The sequence below is a fragment of the Chaetodon trifascialis genome, chromosome 13 (assembly GCF_039877785.1).
Source record: "Chaetodon trifascialis isolate fChaTrf1 chromosome 13, fChaTrf1.hap1, whole genome shotgun sequence".
NCBI classification, from domain to species: domain Eukaryota; kingdom Metazoa; phylum Chordata; class Actinopteri; order Chaetodontiformes; family Chaetodontidae; genus Chaetodon; species Chaetodon trifascialis.
In genome coordinates, this window is record NC_092068.1 from 16975884 (window position 1) to 16996996 (window position 21113).

Genomic DNA, 21113 nt, shown 5'->3' on the forward strand with positions numbered 1-21113 from the left:
ACTTTCTTACCAGGCTTATTCTCTTTTCATTTTACCTTCTTTTTTTCCAATTGTTATCCATCTTTGTGTCAGCTTGATTGGTGTCAAGGTCAATCAAAGCAGTTTTTAGTTTGTCAGTTATTGGCAGCATGTTTCTTTTCGTTTCTTGTAGTTTATTGTTCTCCGTGTTCCCGTGAAAGGGCAAAGAGTGTTGCCGTGGGTGTTCCAGACATGTATCTGACAGGACAGTCTGCTGCCATTATCATTCTAATTGGGATTTAATAAGGTAGTAAACATGGTGATTAAACAAATACTCCTTTGTTGCAGTTTATGTGAGCACGCTGGCATTATGGGTAAATTAGCGTCAACTGATATTTAATTTATGAACCCATGTGCTGCTGGCATCTCCCAGGTTTTATGACTTAGATCTTTGCATGATTTATTGCGCATTGTTTTTCATTTGTTGGCTTGATCAATTGGGTGACATGGCTCCACACTGTAAAGGTGGGTGGGGAGCAGCCATTAAAGGTGGAATCCAGCACTTTTGTCCGCAGTTTTCATTACCCGCAGTAGTGATATAAAATTGATGGGGAAGGGAAATCTGTTGATCTGAAATGACTCTTTGTTGGCACTGTGATCCTGAATGTTCAGCTCAGTTGGGGATTCCAAGAAATTAACCAGTTTCCACAACCTGAATAAGCTCAGTTAAATTAAATCTCAATCAAATTCAACCTTAGAAGCACACTGAGGCTGCTTCACACTATTACTTTGTTAATGTGGAAAACAACACAAACAACAACATTAAATCCTGTGTTTTCAATGTTTTTTTTAACATATTCCATTATTTTTATTGCGTGGTTGAACAGACAGATGTTTAGATTATTTGTCCTCATTTATAGCATTGAAGGTGGGCTTACAGTAATAAGAGAAACATCTCTCTGCATAATGCAACACAATTCGCCACAAGCTACAGCCTCCAGAATGATCCCACACTTGGTTCAACTTCTCTATAAAATCATTAAGCTGTTCATGAAAGTAGGATCTATTGCATTTATTGACTGCATTTGTTTTATTTAAGTGTACCCACATAATAAGCTGGCAAATGAGCGTAGAGCTGGCACATTAACAGCGGTTGTAGACACTCTTCTTTCTGTGATGTAAGGAGATAACAGCAAAGTCAAAGCACAGTTCAAAGTTCAAAGCAGAGTTGACTCATAAACACGATGTGCAACACAAGTCGCTCAGCTGGTAATGCTGCAGTTGTGCTATGCGCCTTAACCATTCGGCTGTCAGGACAGGCTTAATTAGTTGTTCATTAGTCAATTCATTAGCATCCAAAATGAGTTATTAAAGATTCAGTTTTATACAGTTTGATCTTATGTGATGCATGACACTGGAAGCACCACTTAACCATATCATGATGCATTTCCTTGTAAACACAGTGATAATTTCAACGTTATAGCTCGACACTAGTATTTAGACTGTAGCGAAATGTGTAACAGTCAAGATGAGAGATTGTTGAAGGGGCATATCAGCAGATTATGTCAGAGAGTTTTGGCTCTCTGCTTCCAGTCCATTTTGTTCTGCTACAGTGGTCGACTGCGCTGTTGCATATTTAACAGACACTGGTTCGAGGTCGAAAAATCCTCCACTGTCAGCTTTCAAAGAGGCGCAGAATCCACACCTGCACTTAACAGCTGGAAAACAGCAGTAAAGTGTCATTAATTCACTGCTTCAGTGCTCACCATGTCAGGTCCACGTTCTCTGTCTGACAGTTTCAGCTATTCTGCAGAACTGAAAAGATGCATTTTGACATAAAACAGGCACAAGAATTTATGGGGACAAAGCAGCATTACACAGTTTCATATGGCCTCAGCATGAATGGAACAATTTCCTGCTTTTATAAACTGGGAAATAACTTGAAATTAACTTTTTTTTTTTTTAAGTAGAAATCAGCCAAGAGAATGCTAAACATAATTATTTGTCACTTTTTTCAGTCGCATGAGGCTAGTCTTTCACCTCGGAGGTCACTGCCACCTCAACCACTCTTTTATCAGCCTTGTGAACTGGAAGACTCCTGTCTGGTTTGACACATGACTGGTTTTCTCACCTCTTTGTGCTCCAAACACTAAATTACACCAAAAAAAGCTATAAAAAATTAGTCAATTTTTAACAGAACTGCCTCGAAAACAATTTCACTCTTGGGTGGTATATTGATGTGATCATGACATTCACACTGAAAGACTTTTTTCAGTTTGTTAAATCTGCTGCCAGCAGTAAATGACCATTACAAATTAGCAGTCGATTTGTATGCATCTTTTTTTATTTACTTATGTTTTTTTTTGGTCACTGAACCTGATGTTCTAGCGTGACTCATTGAAGAGGTTATATTCACTCATTTCTGCTTGGAGCAGTAAATTATTAATTAAAAAACGGTTTCTTCTCCTTGGTGACATGTTTGGCCTTGAAGAGTTAACGAAAGTTGTGATTTTTGTTTGAGACATCTCTGACAGTCTGTCAACACCAAAGCACATGAACAGGAAGAGGTGGGAAAAGAAATCAATGCCGGACGAGAGGCGATCGAAGGAACACAGACAGAGGAAGAAAGAGAGAGAGACAAGCTTTTTTTTTGTCTTTTAGGGAGCGTAAAGCCCCTGCACTTAGAGCTGCACCGTCTGTGTAATCCATAACTGTGATTGCTTCATTCACTTCTCCCCACCCTACCTTTAACACCGTCTCCTCTTTCCTGACCACCCCCTGCACCATAAGTTTAATCACTTTTCCCACTCGACCAGAAAGATATGACGGCGGAGATACTGTAAAAACATAATCGGCGAGCATTTTCATTGGGCAGAACTTGCGGTTACCTTATCTGCATTCAGGTAGAGCGGAGTGGAATTGAACTGTTGCCCTCGGAGTTTCATCAAAGCATTGTATTGTTGCCGAAAATACAGATATCTGCTCACGATGTGCTCGTGGACCATTATGAGAGGCCTGCTTTGGAAATGCAGTATTAGAGAGTATTTTTTTCCAGCACTCGGTCAGCAATCTCTTCAGTCTCCCTGTTCATTAAGTTTGAAGGCACATCGTTGTTAGCCTATGTAAATGAGATGCAGCGTTCCCATGTCAACCAAGAGGAGCTTTGGAGGAAGCTATGGAAAGAAATAACTTCCCTCTTCAGGGTGGCTGGTTGTGCAGGTCTGAGTTTTCTCATGTGAAAGGGATCAAAGCAATCTTACTCAGCCCTCTTAAGAGAGATAGATGTACGAATGTGGGAAATCAAATCTGCTTCAAAAGGGAACACCACTGGGAGCCGGAGAGATGAGAAGGCAGTGAGAGAATAGGAAACCAGTGTGAAATCACTCTTGTTGTTGCAGCTGTCTCCCGCTGTCCACAGAGTGCTCATGCAAGATGTCTGTTGTTTGGGTTCAGCGGTGTTAAATTTGTTGGGATGTGTATCTGCACGGATTTCGTAAGAAAGCAAGTAAATGCGTACTGTACAATGTGTGTGACGGAGATTCTGAGGGGAAACGAGGGGGAACTCGCTCTCACAAGTGAAGAAGTCTTAAAAGTGAGTTAAAGACTAGCCAAACATGCTTTGATGTGATGGTGTTGATGCTTGTGAGTCCCCTCCCGTCCGTTTAACGTATGCAATGAAAGCTGATATCACAGCTTATCGCCTGCTGTGAGAATAAGCCGCATGAGGAAGGTGTGACATGAATAGCTCAGACACATAGAAGCTAAAAAACTTTTCTGTTGCTCGTTCTGACGCCTTGCCTTACTCTAGCTCAGAGTGGAGGCTGTGTGTGCGACATACAATACGTACACACTGCTTTGCCTGTGATTTCCACCAGCACCTGAATCGCAGTGCTTACAGTAAATCCTGTCTGTCAGTTTGGGTCTGGCACCATTATAATTTTTTGGAGCTTATGCAGTAACTGTGCTGCAGTTAACGCTAATTCTTTGGTGCTGGCTGATTGTGATTTTTGTGAGACAAGGTAATAACTTCAGACAAGGATGTCTGTATGTTATACCATTAAATTCCACCTGAAATCAATTAGTTAAACCTAAAAAAAAAAGCAGTCAAAACTTTCAGAGAATCAAACATCACTTACAGCATAACCCATTATTCTGAGTACATTAAAGCATGTCTTCAGTCACATGTCCACTAAAATTAAGCACACTGCGCTCTCTCCGCTCATTTATGCACGACTCATTGTGCTCGCAGCAGATGTGCATCTTTCTCTCTCTTCTATTAGTTTGCAAGAAATCCGGAGTCGCAGCACTAACCTGCTGTGTGGATGCATGTCTGAGTGCACCACTTACCACCGGTCACGTTCTCGTCAGTGGCATACCAATCCTCTATGCATTGTCTGTTAGGGAAGGAAATGTTTCACCTAAAACAGATTCTCAAGCAAATTACAAAAAAAGGAGACTTTACATGGGTAACCAAGAGATGATGTAAATTAAATAATGGCTGTAATTTTATTAAATCAGCATGTATCACCAGACTGCTGCTGCATTTTAGAAAATTCATTTGTTATGAGGTTTGGGATTTTGGAGTAATCCAGTGGATTATGTTATTTACTGTAAGCAAAGTTGGATTGTGAGATTAATGTGTTCTTCAAAAATATCGACCTCATGATAATGCTGTAGGTGTGTGTGTGTGTGTGTGTGTGTGTGTGTGTGTGTGTGTGTGTGTGTGTGTGTGTGTGTGTGTGTGTGTGTGTGTGTGTGTGTGTGTGTGGGTCACAGCTGTGCATGTGAGAGTGCTGGAGGGCTCGCTGAGACATGAATGAAAAATCCTCTCTCAGTTTTTTTTTTTTTTTTTCTTTCTTTTTTTGTCCAGGTGGGCAGGCAATAAGGCTTGACAGAAGATGCAACGGGGGTGGTGGCTTGTCAGATGGCTGGGGACAGGAATGGCAATCCTCTCTTTGCTAACCCACAGCTGGGGCCAGGACACAGAAGGTATGAGCAGCCAGCACTGAGGCGAACACCCTCAGGCCTCCCCTTCTTCACTTAGCTGTAGCTGCACTGCCAAGAGGAACCTCGTAATGTGAAAAAGGCAGTGTTTCTTTTTACTGTCAGAAGACCGGCATGGTGGAAAAGCCTTTGTACAACAGCAAAACACTTTTGTTACTGATAAATGATGAGCTAAACTGAGGTGTGGAGCGCTTGAACAATTTTACAAACCCTTTCAAAATGGGCCAGAAGTAAAACTCCCTTTGAAATATTGAAAACGGTTTTCTAGCTCATAGGTCTTTACTTGTATAACGTGTTTATATACATTTAGTCTTTATTCCCATGACATATTTTATATTGTGTGTCTGTAGAGTGAATTTTCATCTCTTCAGGAATGTGTGCTGTGAATGCTGCCTGAGAATATTAAACTCTTTTTATACTTGCAGCACTCACTTAGCTATAGCAAATAATGCAATTTCGTGTTTATGGATAAGTTAGTATGATTTTTTTCATCCTGCAGTTTCCTTTCAGTCATTACATAGTTGTAGAACTTTCATGAGAGTTCAAGAAAAGTTTGATTTCTCTGAAGTGGAGGCAGACCATAGAGACGTTTGCTCTCAGGTGAGCTCTCAACATGATGCATAATGTTTCAGCCCAAGTAACTTTGCTCGCAGTGTCCCTACTACCCTCCCTTTCAAATTTACATGTTTTTCAAAAGACATTATTTAAAGAGGGGGCATAAATCCAGCTTTCTTCCTGCACAGTTCACTGATTGTTCTAAAAGGATTCTCCTTGTAGTTTCATGAAAGTTCCCACATAACAGAGGGAATCTTGGAATTTATAGTCTCAACACACTGATTTGTAGCAGATGCCAGTTAAAAGTGAATTTCAGCTGCATAAGATTGGCAGGTCTTTAAAGATAGTGCTGAGGGGAAGCTGCACATGCTTGTAGTTCCCCCTAGTGTGACAGTATTGCACATAATTCAGGTCAGTTTTAAGATCCCAACGCCATTTCCTTCTCTCTTTTCATCCCTTCCCTTCCTCGCCACTTTCCTTGACAAGCTTACTAATGTGAAAGCGTTTTCAGAAAGAGTATAATCTGTGTTTACTGTCATTTGAATGAACATTTTGTTTTAGAGCTTTGCATCATGGGTTCATATGCTATCGTTTTAGTAGAGAAGTGACTCGCTTTATGACTGACTGAGCCTTTGAAGGTGAAAGAGAGTCTTGTGGTTTCCTTTTGGATGAAGAAGGTTCTGACCGCATTAATAGATAAGTTGTTGTGTGGAGGGAAGAAATCATTGACCCAAAACACAACAGCTGTGGAAGTACAGCCCTGTGGAATATGGGTTTGTGAGTAATTTCTTTTCCAACTTGGGATGGCGTTAGTAGCCTACGTGAAGGTATTGTTCATTTCAAGTCTATTTATCATATGGTGTTGTTTGACATGCAGGACGATGAACTCATTAAACAAGTTCTTGACCTTGACCTAAGATTAATCTGAGCTTCAAGAAACTTGAGCTAATGTTTGACGTGAGTAACAGGAATATGATTCAATGCACAAAATGCAAAGGCAGGAAGTGGAGTGAAAGACGAGAGGTTTTTATACAAAAAGAATGATTATTTTGGAAATAAAAAAAAGACACAATTATACCAAACACTGAAGTTAAACGGTGAAGTAAATTTCTTAAAATATATTTTTAGTGAAATATTCACGTTCTGGTAAACCAGTTTTCTACAACTGAAAATGAAAGCACCTGGGAAATGACTCCATGTTTATACAAGAGAGATGAAGAGCACAAATTGAACTTAAATGTCATATAAATGTGTAAAGGGATTGATGATGATTGCTAAATATCGCTAAATCCTGTCGCTGCTGCTTTGCGTTGACTTTTCTTTAATTAGAACATCCAAAAGCAGCAGAAACATCTGAAATTTTATGATTTGAACAGGCCATTTCTGGTTACGTCTCATATAAGTTCAGTGAGAGCACATCGCCTCTGTTTGGAACATTGTGTTAATGTAAGCTATTCCTGTCTAATGATTGCAGACCTCACGCGTGTACATTTCCAGAGTTTGTTCTGCAGGTAATGAAACAATTTGTCTCTTCTCTTCTTCCTGAGTATTTAAACACAACCTCGTCTTCTAGAAATTACGTTTATATACTTCTAATTTGGTTCGCCACTTGCTTTTTTTAAGTGGAAATTTTTTTCTCATTTACCGTAGTCTCTTAACAGTGAAGTCTCATGATTGAATTTATAGTTGTTCAGTATTAAAACAGCTCCACAATCTTTCCCTAGCCTTAACCTTAAGGTGCTGTGTGTGTGCTTATTTAAAACGAGAAGAAAATCTGAAGCATGGTTTGGTTGCTATGAACATATATTGGAAGAAGATAAAATTAAACATGTTGTCAGTAAAACTTGTGCTGTTATGCATCTTGGTAATTAACAACATTGTGTTTATAGGAAATGCAATCCAGGCAGTATTTCTTACCAAACATATTTATTTGTAGACTATATGTTTGATTTTTACGGGACACGGTTGTTGTTGGGCTTTTTAACTTCAGCCTGATTCTTGCAATTAACCTGAGCATGTGCTTCTTGTTGTCATCACTGACATATGGTCACCTTAAAAAAATACACACACAAACTAAAATGATGGCGTTCATTTTTTCATTTTCTCATACGTATTTTTCATCATACTGCACCTAACAGCTTTCTTGTTACCCTTTAGCTGAATTTGTAAGCCTACTGTAAATGGATAAGGCTTCAAAAACATCTCTGTTACCTCAGCACAGTGCTTTTCATATAACCCCATATTTACCATGCCTCATGGCCCACTGAATGTTATTGATCTATACTCTGATGTATACTGATATTACCAGAGAATAAAGGTGGCGGGGGGGGCGGGGGCTTCATTCTGCTGATTATGGCAGCAGCCTGTAATTTGACCGGTTGCAGACAGAAATAATTACGAAGGTGGGTGGTTGGGTGGGTGGGTGGGGGTCCAGCTATGAATTAGTGATAGTAACCCTGCGTGCAAATGAGCACTGATTGGAGAGTCTGCCAGCAAATGACCCACAGTGTCATAGTTGTAATAACGGACAGAGGGTGAGAGCGAGTGTGCGAGTCTGAGGGATGAACGCAAATGTGGATGCCGTTGTTGGCTCCCTTTGCCGTTCAGCGTCACCCAGGGATGAACTTGGTCTGAGGAGGGATTTTCACCTCCCTCATCACCACATCCCTCATTTTTTCACTCATAAATCTCGCCGCTCTACCCACCTCGAGGCGCCCTTGGCTTTTGGCTCTGTCAACTTGTTTGCTGTCTGTCTATCAAATGAAAATGGCAACCAGAAATGTTTAGATGGCATTGAGCTGTGATGTGTATAGTAATTTCCCGTGGGCGTGCCCGCTTTCTTTCGAGCCTTTATGTAATTAGCAGACAGAAATAATGAATCTCAGACCTCTAATTAATGTGAGTGCGGACACAATGTTAGAAAATGCGGCTGACATTGAGAAACGTTCCAATTTCTTTTCTCTAATTGAAAAAAGCGTCAAACTATTAAATTATTGGTCCTCCACAGATGAATTCATTCGTGCAGTGATCTCTTTTAATATGCTGTTTATTAAAACTAAAGGCGGATTTATGAATACTACTGTGCATCTGCATCTAAAAATGAAAATACCTCATTCACCATCAAAAGAACATATTAAGCAAAGCCCAAAATGACTGATTAGTTACCACCTTATAGTGGGCAGCCATTGGCAGTATTCAAGGATTGTTCTCTTTCTGTGTCTCTGTTGCTCTCTTCCATCTCTCCTCCCATATTTGCTCAGTATTCTGTCCCATAATTTCTTTCGTTGACACTTTCGCCGTTTCATTTTTCATTAATACCCCTCTCCTCCATGTGCTATTTCATGTTCTCCTCCCTACCTCGCATCATCTCAGTGCAACTCCAGCACAGTGGTACTGTAGGCTCAGAGACATGTCTGCATGTGTGCATGTAAGCCCTGCAGTGTACGCGTATGTCCATCGATCCTTGCGTGAGTGGAGACAAGTAAACCCAGCAGTTTAACAAACTGTAATGAGCGGACAAACTTCAATCCAGAGCGGAGTGGACAGATGCACACTGTCCATACCTCTAAATCCGTCCATGGCTAAATCCAGATGTCGGACAAATACATGTACACACACCCACACCAAAGCATGCTCGGCTGTATTCATGTGTGCGGTGTGGTGAGGATTAGTTGGTATGCCAGTGTGGACACTTCTGCCATGTGACATCAGCCTACCTCCCTCACACTGTTTCCCTCTCTCTGCCTCTCTCCCTCTCTTCCCATCTGCACATCCATTCTGACCCACAATTGTTTGTCTATTTTTGGGATTGTCTGATTAGGGGCCAGATGTGCAGACTGTGTCTGGCTGCAGCAGAGGCCTGTGGAGTGGGGGAGCAGCAGAGTGACAGGGGGAAGGGGTTTTAATCTGCCCGCCAGTAGGCTCTAATCAGGCTCTGGGCAGCATAAGAAGGGAGGGGGGCACTCTGCTAAGGCTGGGCCCCCTTGCTGCCTGGGGTCTGTACCACTAGGCCCATACTGGAGCTCAGTATGTGAGCATGTGCGTCCTGAACTGTTCACTGGGGGTGTGATTGCAACCTTTGCCCTCCTGCCTGTGTGGTTAACCTCACAGAGAGACAAAGACGAGCAGCAATGAAGAAGTCTGAAGAAGAATAGAAGGCGAAGCTTCTGCAAGGGATTACACATTAGTAAAATAATCCCCTTCTCTCTTCCATTATCAGCCACTAATGATTTACATGATGCTGCAAGAATTCATTCCACGAATCTCTTTGACATTCTTCATCACTCTTCATTACAGTCGCTGCTTCTTCTCTGCCCCCCACCCCCTCCACCCCCCTTCTTCACTGACTGTCCCCCATTCGCTTTCCATTTTGCACCGAAATATTCTACCTCACATGTGACCCTTAAAAATAAGTACATATGCACAATTGTGGCGAGAAGCCCCACAGAGAGACCTACACTTCTAATGATGAGAGATTTGGAGAGAGAGAAATGGAGAGAGACAGACACAGTGATTGCTTTCCTGTGCCAAAACACAGACACCCCGCTAGACGAAGCACTGTCTGTCTCCACATCAATTTAGCTGTTTTTTTCCTCTCAAGTAAAGGGAGGGCGAGTGGCTGAATGTCTGCATGTGTGGGGGTGTGTGGGGGGGGGTGCTGCAGGATTTTTGGCTATTTACAAAAAAGAACTGAGTTGTTCACACAAGTGTTGTTTTACGTTGAGTTGTTTGAATTCTAGGGTTGTTAGCTGCTCTGGTCTTTACTGGTTTATAATTGCATCAGATCTGTTGTCTTGGGGACAGCAGTGCAGCGGCGTGAGATCAAAGCTGCAACAATGCCTTCGCCATAAAGAAAACAAATTATTCTTAGGTTCAGATACTCAGCTTCCATTGCTTTGCACCTTTTGGAATGCAAATATTGTTCAAGTGTGTAAAGAGTGAAGTTCCTGGCGAGAACTGGTTTAATCGTACATAAACTGGAATAAATCCAGACCATTACCTACGTGTAGCTGTTGTATTTAAGATGATTTTTCAAGCATGATTTAAAATAATCATCTAAATCGCATTTCTCTTTTCTCCTTGATGGTTTCACAATGCAAATAACCAGGGTGTTCAGCCAGTCAGCAGTCACAATCATAGTGTTTTCAGGTGAAAACGATAAGCCCAGCACATGATATACTGATGTTACAATGGAAAAACAACAAGTAAAACATTTCAAATTAGATAGATAAAACACTAGTCAGGTATGTAAAGCAGTGTGTAGTTTAAAACTAAACTAAACATTTCGTGACATTTCATGTGAATTGAATTAGTTTTACTGCCAGAAGCAAACCTGAACATTCATTTAGTTCATCAATCGTACATTTTCTCACAGCGGTGACAGCAATCACTGAATACTTAAACTGTAGGGACATACGGCCAAACTCCATACATACAGGACCCCACCCATGTCCTGTACAGGGCCTTCAAACAGAATTGCCTTTGATTGCCGTTAAATTGTGATATCAGTGTGTTAATTTAAACCTTCTGAGGGTCTCATTCCAGACTATGATAGCTCTGGCCTATAGGCTTTTCATTAAAAGATGTGTTTATGTTACATGCCAATTGCTTTGCATACCTGCTGGCAGCCAAGAAATTATTTTTGTAATGAGATGATCAACACAACTTGCAATTGTGATCTGCTTATAGCTTTATAACTTCAACATGTGCTAACTGCTTTATGAAAGCCATACTTGTCATGACATATTACCTACACGTAAGGGAAACCTGTAATGAAAGGGTTTGAGATGATAAAAGAAAACCCCTGTAATGCAATGAAATAAAATACAATAACATGCAATAAGTGCTGCCTCGTGGAGCCTTAAAATATGTGGTTTTTGTTGAGAGTGTCGTGGAATGTATTATTTTGTCAGCTTTTGTAGATATTTTGCCCTCCCTGTGTTAATAGCAGTGTTGTTAACTATAACTACTAAAACCACGCTGTACAAGTACAACTCCTGTCTTGAAACTGTCACTTAAGTAAAAGTATCGAAGTATCATCAGAAAAATATTCTGACAGTATTAAAAGTAGAAGTACTTGATGCAGAACTGTTATACTATCCTACTATTATGTCTTTAGATTATTATTGCTCATGCATTAATCTAAAAGCAGGATTTTACTGCTGAAGTTGGTTTAGATGGAGATATTTTTTAACTTAAGATGCATAAATGCTATTGATTCATTATAGTTGCATAACTGCAACTAATGATTATTTTCATTATGGATTAATCTGCTGATTATATTTCAATTAATTGATTGATTGTTTTGTTTGTAAAAAATTTGGAAATTAGTGAGAGTCTTTTAGACATGACTAGTGAGGTATTCCCAAACAACAAGGAACCATTATTGTATGATGTGAACTGTTATGCACAGCGTTGACAGCTAACCCCTGTGGACGACTGGCCACAGCCTCTTTACTACAACACAGGCTGCTCATCTGTTTTGACCTGCTGTCTCCCCATGAGCAGCCATTACCTGGCAATGCGTGACACTGGACAGCTGCCCTTTGTCTGTCTCACCGTCTTTTGCCAGGCCTGACTGGACCTGTCCCAGAACCCCCTCTCCCCCACTGGACATGGATCAATGCAAAATAAACTCTATCAGTCCAACTGGGAAATTAAAACAATACCCTGTTTGCTCCATCTTCATTCATCCCTGCCATGGGCTGCCTGCCGCCCTAGGGATTAGTCATAACTCTAACCTCCAACCTTAAAGTTTTTTAAGTAGAATCTGGTCAAACCGGAGGTCAGCAGACATCCCTCCCTCAGGTGGACCACTGCATGTAGCTTAAAGAAAAGAAATGATCTCATCCACTTTTCCTGTCCTTGCTGGAGGAGCTTTCCATCGGCTCTGACTAAGACATTTCCTTATAGGGCCTGATATTTAAATTGAAGAGCAGAAGCATTTATGATTCCAGATGAATGTACAATCTGAGACCTTTTATGATTAAGAGTAAGCTTGAGTTGGCTGTTTGCTAAAGGATGAGAAATTAGTTCCTACTTCGTTGCTTCTGCTCATTCTCAAGAATATTTCTCTTTCTGCCTCTCTCTTTCTTCAATTCCTCTCCTTTGACAATTTTTAATGAGTAGCTGCCCACATCTACAGAAAGCAAGCGTATTTTGATTCAATATGTGAAGTACTTTGCATTTCTTAGTCTCGTAAATTAGATGGCCAATCCTTTTGTAGATTTGTTGTAGAGGTGTGCCAGATTGATTGGGACAGTGCAGCCTCCTGAACCATATTGCTTGTTAGGTTAGGTGTCCTTTAAAGTCCCCCCCCCCCTTTTTTTTTTTTTTTTTTTTTAGATCTCCTCTCTCTGGGAGCAGCAGTTTGATTTATTGGTTGCTTAAAAAGGTGCTTTTGCAGATGAAGCCACAGGAAAGCACTGGCTATTGAATCAAGTGGCAGGTAAAGATGCCTTTTGAAGCGAAATGTCAGAGAGCAGAATTCGTCTTGCCGCTGCCTTGTTGCACCAGTAATACAGCAGTCGATGAGCTGCCGTGTAAAAACTTAAATTGCTGAGGAGGTTGTCTGCATCTGAGACTGTGATGAAAGAACTATGTATATCAAAAAGTCAACCCAAATATTGAAGGCGCATACGAAAGCTTGCGTTTTCCCCTGTAAATATATAATATATACCATAGACACCCTCTACATTCTCAGAAACATCATCTAGTAGCCAATTAAATTATTCCTGTCACTGCATATGGCAAAATGAATGTCATAACTGTTAAATAATGTGAATCACTGTCAAAATCACTATGTACTGAATCTATTTTAATCTAAGGCATGTGTCAAAGTGTCAAACAGTTGCTGTTACAAAGGCAAAATGTTTAACAAGCATTTCATTGTTTTACTTGCATTGTCTGATAAATTCTTCTCAGCTCTTTATCTGTTTGTAAAATGTAATGGTTTTGCAAGGAAAAGCGCTGTTTCCACAAGCTGATTGAAGCTTGCTTGCATCTGTTTTTTCCTCTGTGAGACAAGCAGTAATCACTTTGTAATTGAAGTTTTGCACCTTCAAGTCAACATTGTTAAGTTGATTAGTGAGAGGATCTCTTTACGTAAGAGCAAATTACCCTGACGTCAAAGTTAGGAGATTCTGATTGTCTTTGGATAAGGCCTCTGAAGTGTACAGTGGCCTGATTAGTGACTGAATGCTGCTTGCTGCATTTGTTATGATTCTCCTCTTTTAAAATCCTTCTCCCATATGAATCCAACTTGGTGCGTCATGCCAACAAACCAAAGTTAGCTTGCAATGCTCCTGCAGTGAGAGATAAAAGTATGTTTAATCAGATTATTGGCTTTGAAGTCATGCTCCCTTGGTAATGCAAAACATATAGTGTTAGCATCAAACTATCTGCAGTCTATTCCACTGTTTTGCCTGGACTTGATTATCTGGGCTCTACTTTTGTCTCCTCAACGATTTTGCCTTGTCAATGTGCTGAACACCTTGTATAACCTTGCAGGCGCTTGCAAACATCATGGAGATGTACCAAGTATTGGCTAAGAATAAATCAAATTTGTAGTTTGGAGATCCAGTCTCCTGCGAGGCACCCAAACCCAGTTCAGTCTGCTCCTTGGCCAGTATTTCATTTCCACTCAAAACTTTATGCCATCCTTACATATGTACACAATCATATGTGTATCTTCAGTGCTCAAGAATTATCTACAACCACATATTACCTCTGTTAACTACTGTTAAGCTGCCAAGCAAATTGCATATAATTACACCGCAATACCACAATAGTGAATCTCCCAAGCATCCTCAAATATAGCAGCACTCCACCAGCGATGGAACGATGTGTGACTGGAAATTTGGCAGCTAGAATTCAGTCTTAGAGGATCTTGCATCTTTTGGTTGCCTCCCAGTTTTTTTTTATTTTGTCCTTGATCATTATTCTTTCCTGACCACGTCATCGCAATACTGTGACTAATGTACTGAGCTCAAACTGAAAGTGTGGAATACTTCTTTTCATCCGTTCCACCACCACTTTTCTCTTTTGTAATAGTAGTATTGATTTATATCAAAACCAAGGCCCACAGCCCTTTTCCAATCAAATAATCCTTTGGTGGAAGTGTTTTGATACCTACAAAATAGCTCAAGCATTCATCTGCCCCATACCATTTCACTCCAGAAGTAAAGTTGATTTTCTGTTCTTACTGTTAAAAACACGTGTGGAAAATCCACAGACCTCAGTAAGTGAGCTCTCCATTCTGCTGCCTGCCTCTCTTCCTCAGCTGTGTGATCAACTGTGTCTTTCATCCTGTTCCCACTCTTCAGCTCTGTGTTGTTTTTGACTGGTTACCATTTGAAAGAGCTGCGTCACATTTCGTCATGAGACAGGTACAACATCCACCTGTGCACACTGACAAGGGCACATCTCATATTTAATATTTTTTTATACACTTTTTGCCCATATCAGCATTTCAGAGTGAACATCATATACAAGCGACCGTGTACATATTTCCATAGTATCATATGAAAAGCTTGGCTCTCTTCTGCACCACCCTCCTGCTGCACCAAATGATCTCCAGTTCTCGCGCCATTTTTTTCATCCTATATTAAGGGTAAAGCTTTTTCGTATTGGACATGGGGTCCCAGATAAGTGGATTAATCAATAAGTAGTTTTCCAATCATGTATGTTTGCTGTATATATGTGTATAAGCGTCTGCAGGTTTCATCCTGCATTACTATCTTGAGTGCTGCAGGAGGGGATTATTGTTCTAGAACATTTTTAATGGAAGGAAAGCTTGATGTAGAATGTCATTAGAAAATAACACCCACTGCTCAAAGGTGTAAATTTGGCAAGGGGTTGGGATCATTTCAATTTCAGGGTGAGCAGAGTGTATGGCTTTGATTTATATTCATATATATATATATATATGTGTGTGTGTGTGTGTGTGTGTGTGTGTGTGTGTGTGTGTGTGAGACTCTCACTTGCTCAGTGCAACATGTTTGCACTCTGATCACAATACAGGACTGTTAGCGCTGCAAATGGAGGCACTATTCTTTGTATCTGCTTGGTTCTGCCTTTTGTCTTCAAAGCCGACTCTTCACATCTTGCTCTCCTGCCGCACCTACCACTTAAAGCTACGCACACGCACACACACTCACACATACACACTTGTGTCTGAACACACATGTGCAAAACTAACAAAGCAGACATCCTGTGATCCGTTAAAAAGCTTCTCAAAATGAGCGAAAGTAACTTTTATTCCGTGCGCTCACACACGCCCACAAGTGCACACTCTTTCTACTTCACATAGAGTATATTCTCTCAGAGCAGATTTGCATACTTATTTTGATGTTGCTTGTTGTTTATGTCTCAGATTGCGAGGTGTGACCCACTTGCTCTGTTCATTTTGTCGCTATTAAAGGAAACCCTCATCCTGCTATTTCTTCAGCAGATGGATACAGGTTTTCTAATTGCTATAAAATCACAGAACTCTTCAAATGAACGGTGCGTACAGCTCAGGAATTAGCAGTGCAAGATGAGTATTTCTTGATAATTATTCCTCAAAGATTTTAGATTAGAGAAGGCTGTGCATGCTTCCCAACTTATTGTTGGAGGGGATTTTCACACAGCCAGTCGCATATGGAGCAAGATGAGCTGTGGATGTAAATCTCGGCTCTACAAAAACTGTTTATTAATGACAACTTGAATGATTGAGAAATGATTTGCATGAAACATTCCCTACTGTAGCCTCAGGTTTTCATCACCATTTAATTGCCAATTATTGTGTGTATCTGCACTTTGTAAACAGCCTTGATTAAAAATGCGGTGACATCACAGCCTTAGCTTTTTTCTTTTTCTTTTTTTTATTCTATGTCTAATTAATATGGACTTTAAATCATCACATTAGTGAAGGCTCACAGGCGTGCATATTTAATTAGAAAACTATCCACTGCTTTGCACCTGGCAACAGGTGCACAGTTGCACAACTGCAGTCAGGCAACAGAAGGCGGGTGTGAAACCCTATAGCGCTGACTGTTGATGCGGTGTGTCTTTCTTTTCTGTCCATCTCTGATTACATGTAATGTAAGCAGACACCACCTGACTGCAAGCTGCTCGAGATTCAATATTTTACAAGATGGAGGCAGAGCAATTTAAGAAATAGAGACAGGAGGAGATGCTGAATAGCTTGCATTTGGGCTCCAGTGCTTTTTCATGCTGTTTTTCCTGTACGAGAACACATGCTACCACATAATGTAGCGAGCAGAAGTGTTTTAGTTTACAAATTGATTCATATTTGTAATGCGCCCCACTGCCTCTCTTGTGGAATAATGTCAGCTGGCAGTTACTGGCAGCAAGACGAGATCCGCTGGCCATATTGTAAAAACTGTGTGTGGTTCACTAACATACAGCAGGCCTGGATAGTGTATCCTCCCTGAAACTGCGTCTCCTTTCCCCCTGTTCTCTAATATCTGTTCTTTTTTATAATGATCTTTTTTCTTCTTTCCTAACATCAGAGCTGTTCTTCTACCAACTGTATCATGCTTTTCTTTTCTTCCATGCTTCTGCTCTGCTTCCCTCTGGCTCCACTAACCCCTGACCCCTTCAGACTGGCAGTATGAGGGTAAGAGGGCAAACATCCGTTGTCTGTTTTTCCTTTTGTTTTATTACATTCCTGTATTCTCTTTCAGCATTTCCCTCTGCCTCCCTCACTCCCTCTCCACTTCTCTCTCTTCCCTGCTGAAAGACAGTTAATCTTGAACTTTCCTCACATCAGCTGCAGAGCACATTGCCTTGCAGCGTCTATTCCTCTACACTAGACACCTCCCTTCCTCCTGTCTCCTTCTCTCCACCTCTCCTGCTGCCCCATCTGGTGCTGTCTGTCAAGCTGCCATTACCTGTGTCCCATGTGCTGGTACCATCTAGCTTGTGTGACCTCCATCTGCGAAGCTGCTCTCGTCAGTGCTCTGCTTATGATGTTGCCACATGCTTTGACCACCCTGTTTGTCTGGTGTCAGTATCGTAAAGTCCATTCCTGCTGATGTTTGTGCGGTAGCAGTCATTGATGCCACCTGTTATAAAATAATGTGTCAACGTGACAGCTTATGGCATGACAAAGAGACATTGAAACAACATTTTGAGGTTTATTTCCTCAGACAAATGAAATATTTACAATGCCAGGTTGTTTTTACAGTGTTATTCTAGCGTTGCTGTGGGCTATATTCAGACAATACTGTATATCAGTCCATTCAAAAATTCTGTTTAAGTAAAAGTAAGGATGTATTAGCAAAAATTCCCTTTAAGTGAAAATACTCCTGTTGGAAAAAGGCCCCTTGACTAATATATTATTATATATTACATTGTTAAATTATTAATACTTTAGGTGGCTTTTTGCTGCTGAAGTTGGTTGAGGTGAAGATAGTTTTAACTACTTTATATATAAAGTTAAGTTCTTTGGTCCAGAGAGGATTAATGGGGAAGAAAGACAAAAACCAAACTCCTGCTACTGTTTTTTGGGGGGATTTTTTTTATCTAATAGTTGCTTTTTTATGGTGAAATATTGGAGAATTTGTCCTCTTTGGGCCTCAAACAGTCATTTAATTAAACCATGGGAAAATGTCTCTGTAATGGAACTGCTAAAACCTCATAAACATCTGAAAGTTGCCCCAAGTAGAGACTGTTTTTTTGTAGTCACAAGGCAAAATGTTTGGGAAAAACTGGTTAAATCTATAACAATGCACTGTATATTATAACCTTACAGTGTGAGATGCTTTGTTTAAAATGTCAAATCTCAGACAATAGCTTCACTACTACATGTGGTGAAGTAAAACGTACAATATGTCCCTCTTAATGTAGTAGATTTTACTTAAGTACGGTACTTGAGTAAATGTACTTTCACAGTTGAGCCTCAAGACTAAATCTATTATTCTTGTATTCTGTTCTACAAAATATGCAGTCATTTTCATAAGCTGCCATGAAGCACAATATACCAGTGGGATTACCAATTATTTAGATAAAGCAAACAGTAATTGAGCTTCTTTTATTCTAATTTGCTTTTTCTTTTTGCATATGCAGAGTGTAAGCTGTCCCGGCCAGGCCCCCCTGCAACCATAGTGACCATTGATGAGGAGAGCCCCAACGGTATGTTCCAACAGGTCGCCCACCTACGCTCCTCACTTATTTTTGCTCCACTTCATTCTGTATTCCACTGTAGTAAATGATTCTGCACTCAAGTGGCATGGATCACACTGTTGGGATTGTTTGTGTACCACAGTGATTGTTGCTTTGGTAATGCTATACATATTAATACTTCCCCTGTTGGGATTGTTCAGTGCTGTAGTGTAATAGAGTACAGTCGCTCAGCTGATGGCTCTTGGGAAGAGTTGGTTATAGGAGATGTTTTGTCAGACATACTGGATTGTCACTTTGATTGCATTTTAAATTAAAGATAAATTTGAGTTGTTCGTTGGTGTGTATATTTGCTCTGCTGTCCCAGGGTAGCTCAGAAGTGTGTATGTTTGTGTGTGTGTGTGTGTGCGCGTCTGAGTGAGTGAATACAGATGGTGTTTGGCATACAGACGTGACATGGGGCTCCATTAATGAGTAGTCTGCTCCCCACACAGGTTGTCTTTACCGCGCTATACCTGTGCTACAGCAATGCATGAATCGCTGATGCATAGAGCAGACACACAGCACCTCAGTGGGTCAGGTGAAACTATCCTGCTTCTCCATTTCCTTTCCTTCTTCATGTTCTTCTTCTGGCCTCTCCATCACCTGCACCCACTTATCAGCTCCCTCTAGATTCTCTATCCTTTATTCTCATCGCTCTTTGCTGTGAGTGTTGAGCATTTGCCATCTGTGTTTTGTTGATGTCTTGTCTGTGTTTGTGCGAAAGTGTGTGTGTGTGTGTGTGTGTGTGTGTGTGTGTGATAGGGAGCGCTGACTGCTGGCTGGGGAGGAGCATTATGTTCATTGGGGGAATGAGAAATGCGTTTCCCTAAATGGAACAGGTGTGTGTTTGTCTCACTCAGTTCTCCCTGCAGATATTAGTACTGCAGGTTAATAGAGTTTAATGAGCAGCTCTCACTGAAGATAGAATCCAGAGCTTGTTTGCACAATCACAATACTATTTCACAGATGCTCCACTTCCCTGCTATATGTGCTGGGGCACTGCTTTGTGGGTAGTAGTGTGTCTGATGTAGACAAATTGTGCGTGCGTGTGTATCTGCACATGCATAGACTTTACAGTCTGTGCATATTTGTTTCCTCAAGAGTATGATTTGGTGGCTGTGTGTCAGATGAGGCCGTCATTCGTCAGTGCAATAGCCCCCCATTCAGCCTGTCATATGGTCTCACCTACTCCTTCCTCTGTGTGTGTGTGTGTGTGTGTGTGTGTGTGTGTGTGTGTGTGTGTGTGTGTGTGTGTGTGTGTGTGTGTGTGTGTGTGTGTGTGTGTGTGTGTGTGTGTGTGTGTGTGTGTGTGTGTGTGTGTGTGTGTGTGTGTGTGTGTGTGTGCGTGCGTGCGTGCGTGCAGCTGTGATTTGGGGCTTTGATCGATTGCCGGGGGAATGTATGAGATGGAGGTAGCCAAGCCTGCATCCAAAAGCCTCCCTCGCCCCACATGTGCCGATGCGCTGTGTGTGAGGGATTTGCGCTAATCTTCCTCATAAAGCACTCATTTACCTGGGATATGGGTCTCTTCTGGCTCCACCATCCTTTTATTTATCTCTCCTTGATGAAACGGCCCAGAGCCTGTCCTCCCCATAATGGAATGTAAAACAGGCAACCCGCCGTTATTGACCAAAGCAATTATCCTTCTAAATGTGTTTCATCTCTTCTCTTCTGTCACACAGAAACCATACAAATGGCACATAATAAGATTCCATCTTTTTTTGAGCATTTGCCTTTATAGTCATTCATGTCAGCGAATGGGAAAGCAAACAGCATAATCACCCGTCTGTCTGGCTTTGTTTGGTTGAGGTCAAAAAGATAGACAAACAAATAAATGTGTAATCTGTTTCCCTTGGCTCCTCAGAAGAACAAATTTAACACCAGTCAGTGGAGCCAAGAAAGTGCAGGGTTCCCTGTGGAAGAGGTGTGTTGCTCAGAAACATGGTGGCATTTGCAATTGTCAAGGCACTATGTTTCATCAACAGACCACTCATTGATTGTTTCAGGTGGAATTATATTTGACTCAGTTAAGACAATAGACCTCGGCATAGACATTGCATTATAAGCCAGTTTTCTTGGTTCTCTTTCTTTTCATTTTAAGCTTGCTGGGTTTTATTCTTGGAGGTTTTCACTTTAGAAAAACAGAAAGTCATGAGGGGATAGCAACCCAGTTGCTCAAATGAAGCGTAACATGTTTAATTTATCCAAGCTGCTGCTTCTGCAGACCCACTGACAGGTGCCAGACACAACACATGAAGTCTCACTCACTTGCAGAGTAGATCTCCAACAGCAAGACGAAGCTTGTTTTCTGCAGGCCCCTTGGCTCATTCTGCCTATGAGCTAAATCCAAAAGCAGTTAATCAGATTGAAAAGATTTCTATCTCCTAGGATAAGGGCAGCTGGATATGAGGAGGGAGGAAAGAGAGACG

The 21113-nt window shown here is 41.0% G+C and overlaps 1 protein-coding gene across 2 annotated transcripts in view; it reads left to right on the forward strand.

Annotated features, from left to right (window-relative positions):
* Positions 1-21113, forward strand: part of LOC139340921 (protocadherin-15-like) — a 189849-nt gene that overhangs the window by 52755 nt on the left and 115981 nt on the right. For both annotated transcript variants that reach the window (XR_011602971.1, XM_070977057.1), the window contains exons 3-5: positions 4829-4947; positions 17123-17137; positions 18589-18654. Coding sequence is in view for 1 of the 2 variants with exons in the window: in XM_070977057.1 (XP_070833158.1) it covers positions 4857-4947; positions 17123-17137; positions 18589-18654 (172 nt within the window). In the remaining variant the exon portion in view is untranslated. The remainder of the gene's footprint in view (positions 1-4828; positions 4948-17122; positions 17138-18588; positions 18655-21113) is intronic.